Raw genomic sequence first — 25,410 nt, forward strand, 5'->3', positions numbered from 1 at the left:
GCTGTCCATCAGCATGGAGTCCAGCCGCTGCCAATGCCCTGTCTCTGAACACACACACAGTAATCCTTGGAGGAAGTCATTTTGTTGGACAACATGCTGCTAGTCGCATTAAATCTGAACATCGACCCCAAGAGACTCTATTAAGTGTGTGCGACGTAGTTTCAGCCTCTCTCGGTGTCCCAGAAATGTGTCATTCGCCAGTTCTGCTTGACCAGGAGACCTGGCGAAATGATAGTGCTTCCTTCCTCTCTGTTACAGGAGACAGAATTCAAAGACACACGTGGAGAGGAGCTGCACTGCACAGCTTCTGCACGACAAAGTAGAGCTGACCTTACAAACAGGGCCCTGTCTAACACTGTGTACCGTACACAAGACCAAACCACAGACTACCGTATATCTCCTACTGCCGCACAATAAAAATGCACGGACACAGACACATAGAGTCAGTCCAGGTAGAGGCTGGATTTGATAAAACCTGTGACCAAAAAAGTGGGTAGCATCATTATGCAGATTAGCTGAATAATTCAGAAGAGGCTGTTAATGAAAGATTAGACCACCTCAGCAAATCCACAGCTCTGTCTACAGGGTTCAATTAAAAACGGATAAAAATCCAGTGACTTTTAAAACAGCCATTTAAGTGGGACTGCATGCATTAATGAAAGATAAATGCTCTTGCCCTGTGTGTACATGTGCAGGGTTTCTGGTGGAATACTAAGTGTAGCTATTGATTACACTCTTTCCTGGCCCATCCTGAGAGACAAACTACATTGCAAACTCTGGTCATTGCCAAGTTTGGCCAATGCAGGTTTTTAATGGATCTGGAAAGAACCCCCCTCCCTCTCTTCTAGTGTCCGAGGAACAAAGACGAATAGCTCTTTTATTGCCCTCCTGGTAACACCTCTGAGCTCAGGTTTTCCTTTTTTCCCCTTCCTCAATCCTTTTCCATCTTGTCTTTGATGAATTAATATCACAATGAATAGCCAAGTCTCACATCTCACCGATTGTTCCCTTTTTAATCAAATGCGATTACAAAAGGCTGCTTCTGAAAAGCGAGAAGACATACTGGGAGAAGTATAACGAGTGAGTGTCCGTGTGTGTGCGCACACACACACACGTATCTTTGCTCTGCTCAAATGGGCTTTCTGTGCAATTAAGTGGCTCTCAACTGGACAGGCGCACACAACAACGGTACTTCACATTCACACGTAACAAAAAACCCCTCCTCATTGGGTCCTTCTAGGCTAAATATTTGTTCAGACATTTAGTGCACGCATAACACAAGCAAATTAAATCATGAAATAATGAACGTTCCCCCACCTTCATTAAAATTGCTACTGTGAACAAAATCACAGAGAAATGGACTTCATTCCCATTTCTGACGATGACTGACAAATGACTGCATTCCAGGTCAAACATGGATAAGGCTCAGCACAGGCCGTAGTCAGTTAGCCAGGCGTAAAATTGGAAAAATTTAAGCTACAGTGAGTCATTAGCTAAGTCAAATATGAAACAAAAAGCTCTGTCTCCCCGGAGAATTCTTTCTGAAGTCTAATCTCTCATTCAGAAGAAATGATTTCACTTGAGTGGATTCTCAAAAATATGCAAACCCTATCATAGTTCATGCTAGCAGATAAAACTGACCATCTTCAGCAAAGTCACTTGTGCACTTTTGCGTGAAGAAAGTTCTTTATTTTTTATTATCAGCACGCCCCCCTCCCACCTCCCAGCTATTTTCCCATCACCTTATCCATTTCATACTCACACCTCATACCTCTCCATCTTGGCTCTCTTCCTTTCTTTCTTGAGCTGCAAACTCTGTAACTAATTGGATCTGGCATGGTCTGTAATGACTTTGCACTCTGTGGGGAGCTTTGGGAAAAATCACCCTTCATTTCTTTTGGCATCACTCAAGTGACCACATACTGAACTCCAGTGGCATATACCTCCACCCTCCCACTAAAGGGCAAAAACAGCAAAATTTACAGGATACTGCTGATCTCAGGCTTGAGGAAATCATATGGATATGCTGTCCCAATGCACTTTGAGTCGGTGTATGTGTATGTACGTTTATCTTTATATCTGAGTGTGTAAAATACAATCATCGTAGCATGGTCTCATTTCAATCAGTCAACCCGGGGTGTTTGTGCAGCTAGCGGTTTCGGTCAGTTAAGGAAACACAAAAGACATATTTTTCCCATCAAGCAATCAAGCAGAGAGCTGGTTCACAAACACAGACAACTCAATCTAACATAAAATTCAATCTGAGAGGCTCCCTGTGTGTCAGTGAGAACAGCTCACAAAATATCTCTACTTTGAGTACTGGTCTGAGCAAAGCCAGTATATTACTCAAACTTATTGGTAGAATAATTCACAGTTTTTCAGCAGGGACTCACTCCTTGTGAAATATTTAGCAGTAATAATGATTGATTATTGCAGTGCTTATCGTAGACTCATCTAACAGGCATTGATTGCTGTACAGCTCTTTTTTTTGTAGTAATACTGATGAGAAATTTCCTCAAAAACTCCATCTAACCACTTGGTTTTGAATTCGAGTGCATTTTAAGAGCGAGCTCCAGCTGGCAGCTGGGAAGTTGGAGTAAAACGTGCAGCTCTTCAGTGACAAGTTAAACTTCAGGAGGGAGAAAAATGCTTCCCAAGGAAAAGAACCAGTTCAGAGGAACTTCTGACTCAACAAACCTTTTCCATCATGACTGTTGCCTCCAGTCAAATTGAGCTGTCAGGTGCAGTGCAGTCTCAATTCAGCATTGCTCGACTTTAAGTAACTGTATGGGAGCTTGGAAAATCAAGTCCACAGGCTAGGGACAAATTTGTTTGTCACTATCAATTATGCCGAAGTTAAATTCTTTTGTCAATACAAGTCTGTTTCCACCTCAGCATAAGTCCTGTATTAAATCCCCCAGCCTCCCTTGAAACACCATGGTGTATACATTTGCAAGTTGTTTTTTTTTCCATACCTCTTTTTCTCTGCTTCATATCTGCTAAGGAGACGCTGCAGACCACCACACTTGAAGCCCTGGAAGTGGGCTGCAGGGGCACCAACTGTGACAATGTCATAGAACGCATCTGTAAAGAGAGAAAATACATTTGACAGGATTTAAAACAGTGAGTTTTATAATGCAGCACCTTGGAAACATTGGCACTAAAAAGACCTTGAGGTGAGAAAAATAAGATTCAAGAGGATAAATTATTCGTGATAAAGTGTGTTTTTCAATTTTAAATGTAGTTCAACTCAATTTTGAGTTAGAATTTTGCAAAATGTGCTCTATAGGGATAGCTTTTATTTAGTTATAGCAGCTACCTGACTGATTCAGTATTTATGAATATGCCATGTGGTGCTTTTAGCTTTGGTTCACATTAAAATGTTTCAGTTATATGGTTGGATTCCTGTAAGGTGTTACCTTTTGTAACCCACACAGTATTTTTAAGCCCACACTACATTGACGCACAACATTTTTTCTGCAATCTGACAGTAAATTTGCTTTTATGTGTAGATATTTCAGGTTGATTTATAATGTCTCTATATCACCATTACTGGCCATCTCTCTCCAGCCATCTTTCCGTCTTAATGTAGTGTTGGTCCCATGTTGAACCAGAAGGACAGCCAATGTCACAGCGCTTCGTTCCAATTTGCACACCGTCGTCAAAAGTAAATAAACACTTCACAGACGGCTAGGCGGACACAGAGGTGCTTACAACAGGCCTTGTTTTGAATGAGTAATGGATGAGGCTGACAATTAAATCAGAGAAAAAAACAGAAAGGAGGGAGAGGGGGTGGACAGGGGGTTTATGGGGGTGAATATTTTGGTGTGGTTGAGTGCCAGGTCAGTTAATGAACACCCCCGGGAAAGCAACAGTGCACAGCTCTAACCACAGGAAAACAGTGCTTGAAAAACTTTTGAAACTAGAAATAGAAAAAGGAATTAATGACACAACACAGCTCCAAGTCGTACCACAGAGATGTGAATGACAGTGTGACCAGCCATCGCCTAACAACACCACAGTAGACCAGAAGTGATTTGTTGCAGGGGCTTCATGACTCCCTACTTTTTCTTCCATTAATTATCCCTATGCCTGGCCATGAGGCTCCCTGCCCGCCACACGTTTGGCCCCTAAAGTTTTCAGATGTCCAAATTCCCTTAATTGGTTTTTCCCACAGCAGAAGAACACTGAAACACAATGGCGGGTTTCAGAACATCAAACACAATAACAAATTTGTGCTTGATTTGCGTGCTTTTCCTCTAACAACATCCCTTTTCTTTTCAACTAATCAACAACAGAACAAGCTTTTTAAGCACTGAGAGGACAGTTGCTTTGTACAACAGGAAGTTAGTTGCAGCAGTCAGGATAAGTGGTTATAATTCACACTTAATCCATTCCACAATCCTGTTTAGCAATGACAAAACATCCTTTTACTTGACCCAAATGAGCGCTGAACAATGCTTTCAATTGAGCTTTGCCAAGCTGAGCTTTTGAGGCTGGAAATATTTTGCATTTGTCATTTTGGAGACAGAAGACAGCCATTCCCAGCAAAAGAAACGAGTACAGTTTTGAGCTCTCAAAGTGTTTTTTTCCCCCCAATTTCCTCTTCTTGCTGGATGATAAATAGACAAAATGAAAATGAATGGTTTAGCGTTGTTGAGTGGATTGCATTGTCAAGCTCAATGAAATGCATCATTTCAGAAAATCAAATGGAGCAATTGACTACAGTTGGAATCGGAGACTCAGCACCATTAAGGACTAGGTTCCAGTGTGACTGATTGCAATCATTTATTCAATGTGTTTTCCTTTTGAAATAGAACAAAATGTGTAATGCAATAGTAATTCACTATCAGACAAGGTTTGTTACTACAGTAAATTATAGAAGAAGCTAACGTGATATTCAGGCTGAATGGCCGTTTTATTACAACCCTCTTCTTAGCTGATTTCTGTGTTGCTGAACCATTCACATCAGACGACCACCGACGTTGTGTTAAGCTGCACAATCCAGATTTTACACAAAGTCAGCAAATTTACAGTAATGTTTGATATTGAAAATATACTCCCTGTGCCAGTTTATTAAATGCGCCTGAATAAAACTAATGCAACCTAATAATAACAGTCCTGCAATAAGTCTGTCCTTCATGAAGGTTATAATGTTCAGTTTTTGTTGTTTCAGAGAGGTATTGATTTCACTATACGTGCCATTTTGGAGGCTGTAGTTTGTGGTGCTGTTGATCTGTATTGCATCATACAGAAATGTGTTTGTTATTAAGCCTTTCATCAATTATAGAAGTGTGTTTTCTCAAAAGAAGCTCAAAACTCAATAAGCAGTATTAGCAAGTAAGAGATCAGTGAGGGACTTATGTCCTTTTTACTGCAATCGAGACTCTTGCTTGTTGGTCATGGTGTCTGCACAGAGGGGATAGGATCAAGGTGAATAATCACCACAGAACTTCTGCTCATGTTGCGACAGAGCTGCACATCAAAAAACATGTGGATGCCTCAAATTCAGGTTGAACTCAAGAATATAAGTGCATTTCATCTGTGTGTTTTTAAGCCTTTATTGGATAAATGATGGTTTCGATACAGACAGGGAACATAGGCAGAGCTTATGGTGTGTTCATAGTCTAATATGGCATAATTTGAAAAATATCAGTAAGATATTTGCTCTTAATGTCTTTCTGCCACAGCGCTGCCTTTAAACACCATGCACCATTAATTTAAATTACCCAGATTTCTTAATTAACATCATGAAGCCGATGGGAAGTCTACTGTGGTATAAGTAGTGGAGTGTACACACACATCAGCTAAAGCTCCACTGTCTGGAACCGAGTCAAGGTGTGAATGGGGCGCACAGAGGATAATTATCACAGTGTCTATCAATCAATTGACAAACTCCTCTCAGGCCCATTTTATCTTGATTTTCACCCTTTTCTGCCTCCACAGTACAAGGCATTTGTGGGGTTGTATGATGACTTGATTTCACATCACTGATGTCTTCACTGAAAGTACCACAGTTTATGTCAAGGTTTGTCTCTCTTCAACTTCCCATCAATCACAGAGTGTATAGTTGAAATGGAGCCCACTCACAGATAGTGAGGCTGCAGTTAGTCGCCTTAATACACTGAGACAGTTCCAGGGCAATAACAGGCTCTGCCAGCTAGAGAGCAGCGGTGAAGGAGACAGCCTAGTCTTTCTCTTTGAAGAAACGCAAAGGGCTTAATTAGTGTTTTGTCTATCTTTCTCAGGCCAAGTTAATTTTCACCTTTCAGCCTGGGTGATGACCTAGAACCACCCTGTCTGAGCCCTCTGAGTATCTCTGACAGATGGAGAAGTCAGGCATAGAGAGACAACAGTAGGTGACAACCAGAGGAGCTTATGGAAATGTGTGTCATATAAAATCAGCTTTCCACCAAATACCAGCTTTTTCTGTTCAGATTTTTCAGGTCAAACATCTTCTTTTTTTTTTAACCAAGTTACTTTTGAGCAGATTTGTAGAACCTTGGTTCTAAGTGATTTTTTTATATAATAACAATGTAAGAAATGACTGGGAAACAATGTGCCAGCGTGTTTTATAGTGAGTGTCAGCTTATTGTTAAGTTGTCCAGTCCACAGCTTGTTTTGGTTCACTCTCACTGCTCCCATAGCATTGTTTTTGGCAGCTGTTTTCAGTGAAAAGGCTAAAAAAAACACTCTACACCACCTAACACACACACAACAGGTGAACATAGTGGAACATTTAGCAGTAAAAGATTAAGATATTTCCATCAATATTGGACTTGCATTCACCAGGTGGCCAAAAACACTCAAAATAAAATATTTCTAAAAACTGCTGGAAACAACCCTTTCCCAATCTTTCACCAAGTATTAGGAGCAATAATAGGTCTAACACAAGTCTAAGGAAGTCGTGTCATACCTGTTTTTCTGGGGCATGTCACCCTCATCCTCTGGGTGTGCAAGTTTATTGGGATGAACTCCAGAGATTTCTGGGCTTTGCAGCAGCTTGGCTTAAATGAACGACCTGAAAAAAAAAAACAAAAAACAGAAACAACAAGTATATGTCATATTGTCATAAAACATAATTGAGTTTGTGTAGTTTTTATGAATAAAAACATCCTTATGAAAGCCTCTGTGTTATGGAGAAGCTTTGCAGTCTGCTACAGCTATACTTTGATCTTTACAGCATGACTGCTTTATAGAGTTTGCTCTTTGTTACTTTATGTGCTTATGATGAGGGGTACACGGAAACAGATTAGAAAACATTAAACAATAAATCGGATTGATGTTCAAATGTTCTCTTTGACTTTCCAATGTAAAGGAAAAAGCCTTGTGCAATTGAATGACTCAAGATCTATTTAATAAACAATTGAGAAAGACAAAAGGGAATACATAGTACCAAATTAAAATCCATTAAAATTAGAGGTTGCAGAAGTAGCTGCTGCCAAGATTCAATTATACATTGTAAGCTTGTGGAGGTTTTCACAATTTAATTACCAGAATATTCAAAGTAAAAAGGTGGTGAAGAATATAGAAAATCTAATGACGCCTTTCATTTGTCTCAGATAAATGTAAGCATAATAAATATGCTTTCAGAGAAGCCTAAACAAAGTTCAACACAACCAAAGTTACACCATTGTAATGTAAAATGTCTGATGACAAAAACAATTTAAATCAATAAGATTCAAATTATACTTTGTTTGGCATTAGGTTATGATTAAAATTCTAACCTCCAAACCTTTTAAATGCCCATGCATAATCATTTAACACACATCTATGTATATCAGATAGAGAATGTATCAATTAGAGACCAACAAGCATCTCATTTCTTTTTCAATCAACTGCTTATGACATCCTCTAATGTGCAGTGTAATCCTTTAAGCACAGGATTTGATGCCCTTTGCAGCCGCTACTTTGCTCAAAACGTCCAATTAAAAATTTCTGCCAAAAAGATACTCTTTGTTTGTGGCTTACAGTTAAGCTCAAAATCACAATCTGACATTACATGATGACTGCACAAATCTCAAATATGTAAATTGGGTTGATGAGCCTCTTTGAGATGAGGCTAAGCTTTCAAGAACAATCATGCAACAGAGGCAATTTAGAAGTGTTGTGATATTTGCCGGCAGAGGTAAGTCACTAAAAAAATGAAGCTATTCAGAACAGGTACAGAAGACCAAACAGGAATGAAAATTCACAAAGCTTCAGAATCTAGTTTGGCATCAAAACTTTTAATTAAATCCTCCTTTGAGACATATGACTTTGAATTGCATATCTGACGAATTAAGCTTGAGTTACAGTTAAAAACTGCTCTAGTGCAAGCTACATGTTTCTACATGCTTGCATGCTACAGCTTATATTGTCATATAGAACATTCATATGTGTTTATTGATGATTTATGTGTGTATATTGAACATATTTGACGGATTTCATGAATCACAATTGTGCTGTAACAACCAAAAATATAAATTAATGTGTGTAAGTATGCAAATACATGTCTGAGGAGTTGTATCTATTCATTTTGATTAGAAGTCAACTATTTAATAATCATTAGACATGTTTTACTAACTAATAAAGACGCTTGCATTTTGTGGTGCTTTAATAATGATTTATTTCAATATAACACTGTGCTGTGCTGTGATCATAGAGCTCATCCGAGACACACAATTGTTACCACTGGTGTGACGTCTTTTCCTTGAATTGTCTGCTGATAAAGTTAAAATCTTTTGTTGGCAATGTTCTTCTGTCGTCTGGCTTATCATAACATCCACCCAGCTTTTCTCTTTTTATTGCTTATATGCTTTTGCTGATGTGGGAAAATACATAATAACATTCCTTTCAAGCAGAGGAAGTGATCTTTCCCCCCAGGAAAGACCTACCGAGAAAGAATAAAAACCTTCATGGGAGAGAAGAATTATATCAATTATAGCAATTATAAGCATTTGAGCAGAAAAGCAATATATTCTTTATTACTAGTACTACTACCATTATCCATTAATATCAATGAATATGAAGAGATATTTATTATTTATGCATGACTAATTGTGCAGATAACCTTTTGGTTCATTATATTATATTATATTATATTACATACTCACTGAAATATTATGACTGGCAATATTATAATAAATTGTTGATATGTCACCGATTGAGTTACTTAACATATTTAATGTGGTAAAGTATGATAACAGCAGAGTGCATTTCTTGTACCGTTGCTCATAATGTATGTTCATTTCAGGATAACAACAAAAAAGACAAAGTAAACATCTCCATTTTCCATTTTTCTATTTCACATATGCCAAATGCTTCGTGTTGAGGAGAGCTAAACTGACTAATACACGCTCTTCTCCATCCTCTTCATTAATTCCTGTTGAGGCAACAGACCAGTGTGCACCCATCAAAGCCTGAGCGGTAACAAAGGTTTATTTTCACGTAGAACCCAGCTGAGAAATCCTGTTCTGATCTGTCAAAGATTTTTAACACCATTTGGCAGGTTGGCCAAACATGAAAACAAATCCACTACACCTCCATTACTGTATATGAGGCTGAAACTGCTGACCCACTCACGCTTAAATGTGTTACCTCAGAAATGGATAACACATTTGACAGTGATGTGGCTTATTATTTTCAAGAGCTGAAAATCAATCATGTCTTCTTCTTCATAACAGATTTGATGCTACTTATCAAAGTGCAAATGTAAACAGATGCCATTTCTAACCACTGAATATACAATCTGTGCATCTGGTAGGTTCAGTACCAGGTGTAGTCCACGTACTGATTGCCTAATGAGCTGCTGCCTTAGTAAACCAGACGGATATACACAGATTGTGTCTGCAAACTGGGGTAAATCTGTCCTTAAATGCACTTAGGGAGCAGAGAAACTTTAATATATTCAATAATTCATTAAGTAGTAAGTTTACTTTGGTGCTATGAGCACATCTGATGGCCACTAGTCAAAACATGCACGCTGTGAGAGGTCCCTTAAGGCATGGTGATCATTTGCTCAACAAAACTAAGCAGTGATACCTCAACATAAGGCCCATGATCTGTTAGGGTGCCAAATGGCCCTTTTCTAATCATAGTCGCACTAAAAATAAACTGATTCACAATGGGATTTTTTTGTTTATTCATGCCAATTAGTAAATGTTCAATAAAAGCCCTTTGGCTGCCAAGTGTGCACTTACACCTGAACAGGCTGGTGCGACTTGTTTTGCTTTTTGGCAAAGCTCAGTGACTATGAAAACCAATCCTGAACCAAATGACAACTGCTTGGCATTTTTGTCAATATCAACCATCTTCACAAGTCAAAATATGCTAGCTTCAGTGCAGTGTTTGCCCCTCTGGCCTCCTGTCATTTTGCAAAAGTGGCCCTCAGGCAAAGCATGCACAGTATCCTTGGTCTACAGGCATGCTACTGGCCCTATTTTCAACATGCTAACAGGCTTGCAATGGCAGTGCTGATGTTTAGTATATTATTTACCAGGCTCACCATCTTAGTTGAGCATTGAACATTTGCTGCAGTGATTGCATCTAAAAACAAAGCACAGCTGAGACTTTGCTCATGTCTCACCGTGAGCCAAAGCTTTGCACAAACTGAACCAAATTTAATAGCAGTTGTCCTCTAGGCACTTTAAATATGTGTAGCCAATTTTACAGCAGTCCATTAAATAATCAAAACCTCAAAAACGTCAAAGTCATAGTGGAGCTAAGAGTAAAAGTCATACACCTTCATTGTTTGGGGACCATGAATGTCTGGACAAAATTAGAAAATCCAACCAACATTGGCCTCCATAACACTGCACTGCTAATGTGGTTGATAAAAACATTTGAACTTTACACTGTTTGTGCAAATTTCTTCACCCAGACATAATCAAACTCTTTGTACATCAACACATTTCTGTGCTAGGAGGAGCCGTTTCCAGTGGAGTCAATGGCTCGGCTGTCATGCCTGCTCAGTGGGCTCAGTGTTGACTGTGGAGCTCTGGGGACCAGGCTAATCGAGATAGCAACCGTTGTAGGTTAGATGAATTAGTCATATCACCAACCCATCTGTTTGCCCAGGTGGGCTGGCTATGTGACAGAAGGGCTGGATGCCAGCAGTAGTGACCAACATCTGCCCACTATCTCTTCTTTTAATTTTCTCTGTCATTTCCTTGCTCTTAGACACTTTTCTGTAGTCTAGCTTGAACCCTTCAGAAGATGAGCAACCAATATCCTATGCTTTTAGAAAATTCTGCCTGGGTGCCTGAGGATAAACTGTAAAGAAGAACTTCAGCAAGCAGCACCGGAAAAAAAACAGTGGTTTGTAGATGAGGTCTGTCAGATCAGTGTAGGTCTGTTTAAACATGTTAAGGGGTTTCAACTCCATGGTCCTGTGGTGCTCAAAGCACAGCAGGCTTTTTTAATCAATCAACAGTTAGATATGTCGTAGACAGAGGATGATTGGACACAGGCTGTGAGAGCTGCATGTTAGACGAGTGAGTCATGCCTGACAGTATTATCCAATAATATTATCCAATTTACTTATTTTCAAGAGTTTTTCTTTACTGTTACTACATTCAATTTTAACTGCAGTATAACCTGCAAAATATCTGTGCGTGCCAGAGCTGAACATCTAGACCTAGAGGCAACGGACTGCAGAGACTTCTGTTCTCATTCAGACATTAAAGACAGAAAGTAATATATGAGTCTTAATCTACAATACATAGCTATGAGCCTTAAGCTGTAGTTATCTCTTACATGTGTAAGAGTTACTGACAGTTTTGGGTGACGGAAGTCCCGGCAGTATTGGAGGTCCAACAAACGCCAAAGTAAAAGGACTACGCCTGTGCCTTTAATTCGCTGGCTGGTAAACAATGAAAGTAGGGATGATTAATTTATGAATGGAATACAGTTATTAGAACATTTGTAGTGTTTGCTGAGGTCAGCTCATCATTAAAAATGGATAAAATGGAATCAGTGACGTTCCTGAATCCGAACATGGGGACTCTGCCTTAATCTCCCAGTGGACTTTTTCTCCTCTTCCTCTTCCTGTTCAGCTACCTGCAGTTTCTGCTTCTGATTTTATTTTTTTCTTAGTAAACAGAAAAATAAGAAAAACCCATAAAATGTGCACAGATCACTGATTCTTCTTTTGTGCATGAAAATCCCTCTGACTCAGGGTTGACCTTAAATTATACGCATATTAGAGTCAGCTTCTGATGAGTATAAATGCATAAATAATCCTATTTCAGGACAACAATCCTCAGAGCCACATAAATCCTACAAAGCCAATTATTTGAAAATAAAACAAAAAATGGAGAAAATACTTACTCTGAACTATGGGAGCATTTTATAATTGGCATCCTACCATCTATTCTGTATTCAGTCATTTAAAGCCATAAAATAAAAGATGTACTGACTACATTTAGTTTTTACATGATAACTAACAACATGTTGATACATGCCATAGAAGTATTTGTTTGCGTGAACACGTGAGTTACGTCACTCAAAGCTTTTATTTGTCACTGTATGTTTCATTTGTCTAATTATCTTCTCCTTGTCTCTCCTGTCTTTGCTCACCTACTGGCCTTCACACTCAAACCACCTCCACACTCTCACACCTTTTTGTCTCTACTCTCCACCTTTACTTTAATGATATTACTTATCAATAATTAATCTGCAGCAGCTTGCCCACCCAGCTTGTTTAGCAATGTCTATCACCCTGTTAAGTTAATGCAGGGCTGGATTAGAGAGGTGAGTTGGGCAGGGGCTCCTCCGTGTATTGCAGCATCTGAGCCACACAAGGAACTTGTCAGGAACCATAATGACCAAGACTACATTATCCATTCACCTCACTCTTAACTCTCTTACTTTAGAGCTCAGGCACTGCAGAGGCTTAGCCACCATCAACTCTTATCAGCTTGACAAAAGCAAAACTCAGCAGAGACAAATATCTCATTATGTGGATGGGAGTAAATCGGAGTAAAAACTAATCAGTAGCCATATTGTTTGTATGTTTGCAGCAATTTAAAATATGCATATGAAGAGATTATAGAATGGGAAAGAAACAAGTCAGGGTGATCAATCATTTTTGTTTTGTTTTGTTGTTCCTGTTAAGATTTTCATTAATGATAATTTAATGATTTAAGTTGAGGGCAAAGGAAAATTAATCAGCTACAATATTACAAAACCCCTTATGCAGAGTTGTAACATGTCTACGTGTGTCTGTCTCTGTGAAGCAAAAACCTGTTTGAATTTAAAATGCTATATAAATGACATAAACCAACATCTGTTGTTTTGTACAATAAAATGAGTTTTAGAGCTTGTGCATGTACAAGGACAAAGCCTAGTGTAAATAAAGAACAGTATACTGCACATCTATCCACATCCTGCTTTTGAGCAATAAAACTAAACACAACAAACAAATTGTGCCTACACAATTCTATACATGTTAAGCACTCCATCATCAGTGGCATTTCCTCAATCACACAATTCCTTGTTTAAAGTAAGAGGCACACGAGAAACAGACTAATTACTTTCTGTGTTCACATTAGAGCTGAGTGGATTCATGTTATTATGTAAAACATTTGTGCGCAATTACAAGTGTGGGGGAAAAAAAATATTTGCATAGGAAGTAGAACACTGAATATTTGCAAATGAGATGCAAATATTCAGTGTTCAATGCAAGACTCATGTTTTTATTTGCACATTTGTATCAGTTTTTATGAACACTACAAATGTTTACTTTAACAAAACACATATGAGCAGCACATGGGCATACCGCACTTCACTTGCCTCTGATGAAACCTGTGTTGCTATGGAAACACGCAAGTAGATAAATGACACAATCTCTCACTAAGCTTCCCATTGACACAAATCACCCAGAATTTTGGAAAGATTAACAAAAGGTTTTTCTGAACACCCAAGGACAAACCATGATCAGAGGAGAGAAGAAAGGATTTTCATATACTGGACCACAAAACATTGACAATCACATTTGACCAAAAACTATGAAATTAAGGACACTCCAAACATCGATCTATTTCATAACCAAGTGTGTGTTATCCTGAGTAGCATGGTCGTACCTGTAATCTTGTCCAGTTCAGCCAAAGTCTCCTGGTAGGAGCTGATGATTGCTCCATATCGGTTCATCACCTCTTTTCTCAAGTTGTCCCAGTGAGGAGACAGATCGCCCAGGTCCCTCAGGTCCTGCACCCTACAGATAAACACAGATCCATGAGGACCTTTCGTAGTTTTAATGGATATTAAACAGATCATCAATGAAGTCCACAAATCTTTGCCTGCCTGTGGTTTCTGCTTAGCGTCAGACTGTGTTTAAGAAATTAAAATCAGACAAAACAACGTAACTTAAGGGAGAATTATTGAGTATTACTGTTATGCTGCATCTACTGTTGGCTTTCCCAAATTAATTTATAACTATGTCTAAACAATTTTTCTAGTTAGTGTTTAAAAAATGATTAACAGTGGTAGTAAAACACAAACAAAAGTCTGCACATGAACCAGACACACATTTATACACAGTAACAACCCAAAGCACCTTGTGCGCAGCCAGATAAACACATTTCTAAACCTCAGGCTAGTAGCTGGTGCCCACTTATCCACTCTGCTCTATCAAATTCCCCCCTGCTCCTACCATTGTTCTACCATTACTTATAAAATAGTTTTTACTGATGCCACTGGGGCGATCGGTTGCCTCTCTTTTATCTGGTTATGCCTGCAGCCTAAGGCCAAGATCATCTGTGCTCTTTCTTAAATAATAATGGTCGTGCACAAGTGTGTGTTTGTGCTTATGTCGGTGAGGGTTGAATTCCGACTAGGAAACACAGCCTCATCATCGGGCCGTCATTTGCATGTGAAAGGCGACATCAGATGGACAGATATCATTCAGAAACCAGCCTTCCAGCACCCATTGAAAAGTAAATTGCAGTGATCTTCTAGAAATTAGAGGTTGAAGGAGGTTCAATATAGCATTCACAATGACAAATACATGGTCATATGCATTGCTTTCATGATAACTAGCCCCAATTTTCAGTGATTACACCTCATACATTTTGTATAGACCTACTACTAGGGTACTGTATGTCCTCAAATGAAAGCCGGCATGTAAAAATCCTTGTTTGTTCAATTATTGTTGAGACAAGGCATGATTGTTTGAATGTATAATGTAAGGGTTATTATAATTATTGTTATTTTAAATTGTAGTTCAACTACTACAACAACAAAGCATGAAAATCCTCTCTAGACCACTTTCTAGTTACCTCCAAGTAAGCACATTATTTTTAGATTACTTTGAACTACGCATGTACAATGAGATCAAAATTAGAGGCACAGAATGAGTGAGGGTCATACGTATGATCAAATTATTATTATCAAAAGGGTGGATTCAGCCAAATTCTGCAAAAAAACCAAACAAATATCCAAAAACAGACATATCATCTAGCGGTGTATAACCATGTTGTCCATTATTTCTTTATGACGAAGTAGTTACAATAACTCTTTACACCGGAGTCTGAGTGCCAAGGAGATTGTTTCTGGATGTTGCTGTGAAATATATTTAATGTATTTTTTAACACTGGAAACACAATGGCACATTGCTAGACTGATGCATTGGCCAATCTAAGCTTAATGAAGCGAAGCCTGCAAGTCGGTACAGACAGCTCAACTCCAGCCCACCGTTGCACTCACAAGGCATCGTCTTCTCAGTCTATCATATATCAAACACAATGTGCAGTTCAGCCATCAATGCTCTTCTCACTTTTTGCTGCATGCCCACTACCATACTGTTCGCCTAAGAAGTGTGCTGTGCTGTTGTTGCTACTACTGCTGTCACCACCAGTGTAGTTGGCATACCAAAAGTCCAACCTCCACCCCAGCATCCACCTGTACTGTAGCTCCTTTGTCCATCTTCTCCTAAAGGGAGAAGTTATTATTGTCTTTCCTGACTCCCTGCTGTGTTAAGCTTGATGCTTTATTGTTGGCATCCGAGCCAGTCTAACCGCCAAACACTGATATGATACATATTCTAAAGTTATATAACAACCTATTTTAACATGAGTTGGCTGAATGAATTGCTATACAGTATGTATATCAGGTTTGTCTCCAACAATACCCCCCGGTTTCAAAAATCATTTGGGTAACAGTCACAAAGAAATATATGTAAATGTATTGCAGAGGAGGCATATTATCTTTGGGAGGCTTAGCAATGTAAATCTGCAACAAAAACCTGCCTGTTCTGATACCACTAGAGCAAACTGAGAAAACATGATTCTGTTTATTATAATTTGGTTGAACTGACTCCCCTCATTGTACTATGCCATCAGCTCATTACATATACATACAGCCAACATTTGCAAATGACATGAGAAGATGTAGTTCCTCTAGCAGGCTAAAAACAACTGGACTGGCTGCAAAGAAATGGTAGATCACATATGTGACATTTCATGCCTCTTTCTAGTTCTGAACAAAATCGCAGCTGAAAACGACCACAAGGCAAAAGCACCACATGCAGGGCGACACTGCCGACACGCTCTGCAGGTGGTTGTAAGTAAGTTATGCTTATGGCATAAGAAGATAGACAGGTTTCCTCACCATGAAACCAGGGAAACTTACAAGACTGTGGGCAGCAGCACAGGCATGCGTGTCATTTTAATTTATTTGAAGGAAGTGTTATTTTTACTTTTGGCCAGTAAATCGCACTTGAAACCATTCCTCATTATGAAGGGATTTTAACAGAGACCAATGATAAATATACATGTTTATTCAATTCAAAAAATTCCAAAATGTGTGCAATATTCCCAGAGATGAGATGATCCTCTCTCTGTAAATAAGCTAAAAGCTATTTTTTCTTAAAAAAAATCTAACATCAGTTCTTAAAAGTAAGAAAAAAAAAACATGAAAATAATCACTGCTCTTTCATTGATGCATGCTAATGGGAGCCTAAGGGTGAACAAGATAATGATATTGGGACAACAGCATGAGGTAGATTTCTCTGCTAGTGAGGTCTGAGTAGGGCCACCCCATGTTTTCCACTGGTTTCAATCAAAAATATTGTTTCCAGCATAACCACTTCAGTTGAAGTGGCCCCTAATATCATAAATGGGCAATTGTAACCAATCAAGGGGCGATGTCCTCTAATTCTTCTGGTTTATATATAGGAAATGTTACATGGTACTAGATTGTTACAATGCTCTTTAAGAGATTGCAACCATTCACAATAATCTATATCCTGTGAGTATACCTTTCAGCCACTGCTATTTGTGTATCTCGGTGTCAAAATGCACCATTGTCTCCTGAGAGATCTGTTATTTTGTGTCGGGAAGTCTGGAGTGGAGGTCAGGATGAATGATACCGGCGTAAATAATAGATAATGGATAAAATGATCGAGAAAACATATCTGCTTGCTAAAAGAGGGTGATAAGGCAGTGGGAGGGTGCTATAGAGAGACATTGTATCACCTCCTTAATCAAAGTGCTATTGTCTGAAAAGAGTAAAGGTGTAAAAGGATTAGGGTAGGTTAATGAACTACATGCATGTATAAAAGGGTCGATCAGGTCTTTTAGCGTCACATCTAATGGCAGACATGAAACGTTTAAAGTTTATGCATAAAGTAGAGTTTAGAAAACTTTCCCCTGTCCTCTGTTATTCTGCATGATTATTTCTGTTATTATTAATGGTATTGGTATTATTGGTATGGTATGTATGATTATATGGTTATTATGTTGATGATTATATTATGTATAGTCAGTATGTTACTGATGCAATAAACCTGTATTTGGTATGTTGTGTTGTTCTTTTCTGTTCTGATGGTTGTATATACACATATACGTATCAATTCGAAGGAATGGGAGAAATACATGACAGAGCTAAGTGTTGACAATGTGCGAGCTGAGTCTTGTTACGTATTCTTGGGGCTAAAAAGATGTTCTCAGAAAAGTAACCAAATAACTGTGGGTATTCGAAAGAATGCTGGAGATTATGTTGCCGATTACACTTTCCAAGCAAGAGAGAGAAGGAAGAAGAGAAGAGCGAAAGGGAGATGGGGATGTAATTGCTAGAAGAATAAAAGAAAAAAGCTGTAGCATAATAATATTTGATATAATGACATAGAAAATGAAACAATGGACAAAAGCTGTTAAAATTGACTTGGGCAGATGGCTGGGATAACAGAATATATTTCCTAAAGAGCAAAGACCTGTCAGGCGGGCACCTTTGTTTCATGGCGTGTTATAGTGCTTGTTCATTTTAATCACAGAGAGCTTTGTGTGTGGGGTCAATAAAAACAGCGTGAGGACTGAAAAGCAAACCCTTCTTTCAAAGCACATACATCTCCTTCTGCACAAACAAACAAAAAAGAGGAAAACGGCTCCATTCAATAAGCACAGTCATTAATTGTGATCTTTATTGTACAGGACAATTTGGAACGGCGAAGCCAGATGTCAAAATGTCAGCTATATGATCTTGATACACAATCACAGTACTTGTTTATTAAGAGGAAAAGAAGAGGGGCATGTTTTTTTTCTCCATTAATGAGAAACCAGACAGCTCCTAATGAATGGGGTTTAATCAACACCCACACACTGACACTTTACTGCACATGCATAAATTATCTTTAGAAACGCACACACACACACACACAAATGGAGTCGAAGCATCGTCACTGGAGGAACGAAGAAAAATCAGCCACCTCTGTGTTCGCAGAGTCAGATTAGAACATGACTGTAGACATCAAAGAGAACAAACAAAAGGAAGAAACATCCAAGATTATCAGAGTGGTGAAGCAAACTAAGCCACCCACCATCCGCTGCTGCACTCACAACTTTACAGCACTAACTGAATCATTAAAAACATTGAGCTAGCACCAGTGTGAGGCTGGCTGACAGAAATGGAGAGGCGCCGAGGAGAAAGACAACATTTAAAGAGGATTATAGGAGAGGTGCTTAAGCGACCAAGCTGCAGATACGGCACACATGCTTGTTAATAAACAAACATTATATATGGTAGTCATGGTTTGGAGCCTGCTCTGCGCTCATGAGCTGTATTGTACAGATAAGGTGTTTATTAAATATTACATTATTGTGTTTCTAAATTTAGTTGTGATTTGAATCATCAGTTTGCAAAGCGGATCATCTTCTATTTAAACAGAAAGTTGGGTTAGAGATACTGAGAGAGGACATGCAGGAACCACGGCCTGCGAATGTGAACGGATACCAGTGCCTCTGTTTGACAGGTAAACTGATAAAGCTTGTCTAGTCAATCGGTCAATAATGGCTGTGTGTGATTGTTTCTGTGTGTGTGTATGTGTGTGGCGGAGGGTCTGATTGCTGTTGTGTGTACGTCATTTCATGTGAATGTGCCCTTGAAGCTACAGGTACACACAGTGATTACAAATCAAACTCTCCACCACCAAGTTTATCAAAATCACTGATTGCATCTTTTTGTACCCAGTCAGTGTACTGAAGGGAGCATAAAGAAATCCTAAGCTGTGCATGTGAGTGTGTGCATGTATGGACGCTTTGTGTGTTATGTATGAGAAGGGGTTGCCAGGGACAACAGGCTAGTTGAGTAATGATCTGCCTTGACAAACACTGGTCTAGCCTGAGGGAAGGGACTCTTTGATCTAATTACGGGTGCACACTGAAAGACTAGTGAAACATCACCTCCTTCTGACCTTGTTTTAACCCGTCCTCATTCTCACACAGTATTAACTGAACTGGACTTTAATTGCAGTTACAGTTTTTGCTTTCCATAGTGTTCAGATGCAGTTTTCGATGTGTTCAAAACTAAAATTTATAATCCATGACAGGAATACGATCATTTTAAATATTGGAGGGAGTAATGACACAAGAAGGAGTACAGTAAGCTGCAAGAGTTGCAGGCCCCTCAGCGTTGTAAGCAACTTTACTGTGACCGGACGTGTGCTCTGTGTGTGCAGCATTTATGTCAGACTATAGCTGCTAATGGGTAGATGGAAAAAGGCCAATTATTCACTGAGTTCTTGATTAAAACATGAGTTTGTTTGATGCATCCATCAGCTGCTCTCCTGTTGTATTTCTAGCTGCAAAGTAGCTGCTTAAGAAAAGTGTTTGAATTCAGGAACCTGCAGCATTAACCTTATCTTGCTCTTACTACAAGTGAACACAGGGGTTGCCAAAACTTACCAAGTATTTAAGAACTTTAAGATTTTTGTGTCTGATTCAGCACTAGTGGCAGGGTGCTTCGGGTGCCGTTTTACAATGCTTCGTGAGAGGACAGGGAGAAGGTGTGTATGAGAGTGTGTTTGAAAGAGACAGTGTTTTTCTGGATACATAGGCATAGGGCATCCTTTGAAGTGTTAAACAGATCTGAATAATTCACTCCTCTCCAAATATAGGCGGAACTTTAAAATAATCATTTACATCGGTGAACTGGGTCGGGGAAAGACGTCTAAGAAACTACATGCGGCTACTGTACGCATAATGAGGTAACATCAAGGTTTACTTTGAACTTTTGATTGTTCTCCGTTGTCTGGTTAGTTGATGAGCTAAAATGAGACAGTACCTGACACCCTGTGGGACCATAATGTTGATCAAGTCTACCCTGTGTGTGCTAGGCAAGCATTACTGCAGTGTAAGGTTCTTTTTTAGACATTGTACAAATGCCAGACTGTCACAAATTGACCCAGATACCAGCGATACTTGAAATATGTGCAAACAGTTGCCCGTTAACCATACTTACATGTTTTGGTCATATTCTGTCTATTAACAGACTGTTGGGTGTCAAATATGTAACACACTTTGTCACCATCTGTGGCACTCAATTTCTCATTGATAAAATGTTCTGGCCTTTACAACTCTATTTAATCCTGCTCCGACATCCCTTTCTCTTGAGTGGTGTCTGATGAATGTACTTATTTCCCTCTCACTTATTACCTGTTTTTCCATTGCCAGTGAGAAAAATTTGTAATGTGGGTGGGAAGGTCTAAAGGGTACTACTGTAAGGCAGTGACCATTTCAAAAACTCTCTGTTAGGAATGTGCCATTTACTTGACCTCCAGTACTTGCAGATTTCTTAATATCATTGGCCTGCAGGGCCGGAGAGCCCCCGCAGTTCCAGACCCACCATTTCAGACTTACGCATGCAGCACCAGGTTTTCATACAATTTATCCACCATGTGGGATTTGGATTTCAATGCACAATTTGAAATATTGGATGGAAACAGCTAAATTTAAATCAATTTCACAAAAAAGTTTTTACATTCCCTTAAGGTGGTTTACAACTACCTTTTTGGGCAAAAGAGGTGCTTAATGACATTCACACACTGATGGTGCAGCATCAGGAGCAATTTAGGGTTCAAAATCTTGCTCAAGGACACTTTAGCACGCAGACCGGAGGAGCTGGGGTTCGAACCACCAATCATCTGATTAGTGAATGACCTGCTGTACCTCCTGAACCACCAATGGCTAAGTTCTGATGTAGAAAGCATTTAACTCACATGACTGATCAGCTGCTTCAGCTCTGAAAGTCTCATAATTGCTCCCATGGCTCTATAATGCATCCATGATCGCTCCACATGGATCTGATGTAACCCTCCTCGACTATGACATCAAGTTTTGCTCTGTCTAGACCAACTCCTAATATTCTCATAACCTTAGTGGATGACAACAAGCATCGATTTGCATTTTTTGCCAAATTACTGGATTAAAATTGGCACTACATTTGAATGGAAACATTGTTGATGTTACTTGTCCACAATACTGAGGTAAAAATCAATAAAACGATTGGAGAAGGAGGGGATGAGCTATCTGATGCAATGAAAAAGCTGGCAGTGACATTCACAGGATCAACTGTGTGATTTCAAAGTGACTTACCTGCTCATGTCCTCCTGAATATACAGCGAGAGCAGCTGTTTGGGGATGCCAAAGGACAAGGTGCACTCCTCCATTTGTTCCCGCACCAGCATCCACTTGCTGTCCACTGTTTGAAATCTGTACACCTTGCATACTGGGTTCTTGAACACTGAGAGAGAGACAGATAAAGGAAGGGAAAGGAAAGTATATTGATATCTAATGCGTCAGAAAATACATCAAGTTCTTATCAAAGATTGTTCACATTTTTTAAATGTTACAAAGAGAACACAGTGGATCTAAACAAACTTTGACAGCTGGCAACGTCAAGGGCGCTACAGACAGAAACTCTTCAAAAGTCACACGAGGTATGAAGCACAAATTAAATTCTATAATCAATAACTGTGTCTGCCATAGATAAGGCGTTTCTCATCTTCCAAGGCCTTCCCTCTCTCTTTCTACTTCAGTGGCAGCACAGCAGACTAGAATAGTGACTGAAATACAGACCCTGTCCTTTTAATCTTTGCATTATTATTTCCTCCACTTCCATTTTAATTGCTTGTTTATTGCACAACAGTCGGTGGGAATTACTCTGAAACTTTGCTTGCTAACCCCACCAACAAATGCTCCCATTAAATCCTTTTCAGATGTAGCCCCATCTCCTTCATTTTTGCAGAGAGTGGCTAATAGCAGGAATCGAAGGCTGAAAATGAAAAACAGCTCTAATGCTCTTATCTGCATGCTGGCAGCAGAGGGCAAGAAAGCTGTGTGCCTTGAACAGTGTTTACTACTCCTTTTCGTTTCCAGAGCTGCAGTCATAAAGGAAGTCGCTCAATAAGTCAGAGCTGAAGCACCCGGGGGTGAAACGTTGACAATCTTGCTCTAGGCAGTCAAACATGCGTGGCTCCAGTAAAACGTTTTTTGCTTGAATTCAAAAGTGTGAGCTTCACTTCTACTCCTTCTGACAGTACAGAGAACGCTCCCACCAACAAACCCTTCATACTGTACTGTACCCTGATCTTGCCCCTAGATTGTCCTTTTTTTCAAAGTCATCTTTCTAAGTGCCCAAGTCATTAATCCTGGTGGTGCTACGTCATTAGTCCTCAAGTGTTTGAGTTCAGTGATGCCCTTCAATGCAGATGTGTTCAAGAAGGTGCACTACTTTGGGAGTTCTTATGTAGCGAGAGGATAATAATATAAAATGCAATGTCATGAGGTGTGCTGGCTGCTTGGTTTCACCTTTGTTTCAGAAAGAGAATTTTGGGCAACTATTAAATAATAATGTTAATAATAAAAATAAGGAAATAATACAAAAATGTGAAAAACATCTTTCATCAATCTACAACATATTTCTTTAGCTTTCACAAATTTAATGCATGCTTCCTGTTAGTATTAGTATTTTTCTTATTTGAACTGAATTTAATTGAAAAACTAAAACAAACACTGAAGTGATCTCACTAACAAATGTTACTTGTCATTACAGTATGTTATTCATCTGTGCCATCGAGTTTGTTTCTTTTTTGTTCATAATAAGATAAAAAACATACGTGTAATGCCAGACCTTTCTTTTCCATGTAAGATTAGTAAGATTAAAATGGACCAACTAATGAACAGAAATGAAGCACCATCTGTCATGACATTTCACAGAGGCAGAGTGGCAATATTCTTGAACGTCTGAAGACACTTGTGAGCCTCTGCACAGAAGACATTTCTTTCACTGTTCAGTACATCATTATATCTACTAGCAGATACATGTTCAGCATAAAAAAGGCAAGTATGAATCAGTTTTTCCAAATCTGTAACATTATATTTTGTAAAACCAGTGTGAGGATACACTATACACGCAGGTACATACAGACAGTAGAGATCCTCTGAAGGACAGTCACTGTAAGCCAAACAGGCTATAGAGAGGCTAATTATTATTTTTCTATATGTTGTTAAAGTTGATGTTGAAATTAATGATGATTTAGGTTAAGCCTGGCCCTGGAATGACCCCAGAAAGGATTCTTAATTGCAGCTAAATGAAATGAGATATCCAGACATTGTTGGCGTGGGGATTAAAGAAAGTGAAATGGATGACAAAAATAAATGGGGAGCAAGGGACACATGGAGAGAAGGGAGTAAAGGCACAACCTTAATCGGAAGAGCGGCTGTTGCCGACTTCCACCTCCGTCAGGGAAGCAGATTAACCCCTGAACTCCCCCCCTGCCACCACACTAATCTGACCACCAGTCAGAAGCTTCTGTTTCCCTTTCCGACACCTCTTAAGAAAATGACTTCCTGAGACGTGCTGTGCGTGGGCTCCCCTATCTCTCTGCTCTCTGCATGCTCATTTTGAAAGGTAATAAAAGCGGAAGACTAAATTGCATTACTCAATCTGGCGGGGTCTGCAGGGAGGGTATTGTTTTGACGGGCTGCAGATGTGCACCTGCAAACGTGGATGCAGTTCACAAGCTAATCACAGCAGAAACAGTAAGTGACAATGACACCATGACGACGGGCGTGAGGCTGCTGGGGAGTTTAAGGAGGTGGTGGGAATCTGGATAAAAGAGAAAACGGATCTGTGGAACAAATGAACGCATGGGATGAAGAAAGGAATCTAGTTTCCCCAAGTCTCCTCTGAACAAGCGCTGTGAAGTTTCAACACAGCGGGAGTCGTGACCTTTTCAAGTCGATCCCTTTTCTGTCTACGCGTCTTTCATTATCCCTCTACAATTCTCTTTCTTTCTTTACCAGTGAGAGAGATAGCTTTCTCTGTCACCGCTAAATTAGTCTCACTCAGCTAGCACTGCATCCTTTGCATCTTCAGTTAGTCTACAAAGAACTGAGAGGGTTAACCTCATTGTGAGAGACCTCCCACTATTCCTTCTCTCTGCCTGAAAAACACCAAGACTCCTATTAAATGAAAGCAGGAAACATTCGTTTTTTAATCAAATACGATACCCCGGAGACGCATCAAATCTTGCTAATGGAAAGGATATTCGAGGGCAGTTCAAGGTCAAGTAGATACACATCGGGACTTTTGAATAAAGGAAGATGATACAGGATGTTAACTAGCACAATTCTGCACTAAAATAGAATCCTGATGAAATAAAGCAAGCTTTCCGTTGAGGCCATTTTTCTCCTGCAAAAATACACAATATATAAAGACAGAATATGTTTTTATTTAAATGCCATGTAATGAATGAAAAAATTCTCATTCAAGGTTTAAAAACATACCTGGCCCTGTCAGTGGGTTATTTTCTCTGTCGATGCAGGCATGGGACGCAGACTCACAAACCACGGGACACTGGAAAGGAAATGACGAAAGAAACAGAGAGAGATTATTACTTGACATCAAAAGGTTCTTTTTGAGACAACAACAGTTATGATGAAGCATTGTTCTGAGGAGCAGACAGGCTTTGATCATGAGATATATTGGAGATGACCACACCCACAAGCAAGCGAAGCCTGTGACTAATATTTCATCTCACAGCAGTGGCAGTTTATGAAAATCTAAAGGTAGGTAACATGGTAACTTTGTCAGTGGGCTTAAAATATGACTTAAACTAAATCTTAGTATCTTAATCTTAAACTTAGCAGAAAGACT

General features: G+C 39.3%; 1 protein-coding gene across 9 annotated transcripts in view; it reads right to left on the reverse strand.

The window, feature by feature from the left end:
• The window catches only part of inpp4b (inositol polyphosphate-4-phosphatase type II B), a 217,891-nt gene that overhangs the window by 30,253 nt on the left and 162,228 nt on the right, over positions 1-25,410 (reverse strand). For all 9 annotated transcript variants that reach the window (XR_003462985.1, XM_019256050.2, XM_027282883.1 and 6 more), the window contains 5 exons: positions 25,041-25,110; positions 21,846-21,993; positions 14,064-14,194; positions 6,917-7,021; positions 2,976-3,084 (listed from right to left, as the gene is read on the reverse strand). Coding sequence is in view for 8 of the 9 variants with exons in the window: in XM_019256050.2 (XP_019111595.1) it covers positions 2,976-3,084; positions 6,917-7,021; positions 14,064-14,194; positions 21,846-21,993; positions 25,041-25,110 (563 nt within the window). In the remaining variant the exon portion in view is untranslated. The remainder of the gene's footprint in view (positions 1-2,975; positions 3,085-6,916; positions 7,022-14,063; positions 14,195-21,845; positions 21,994-25,040; positions 25,111-25,410) is intronic.

This window comes from Larimichthys crocea, chromosome X, assembly GCF_000972845.2.
Source record: "Larimichthys crocea isolate SSNF chromosome X, L_crocea_2.0, whole genome shotgun sequence".
Taxonomy (NCBI): Eukaryota; Metazoa; Chordata; class Actinopteri; family Sciaenidae; genus Larimichthys; species Larimichthys crocea.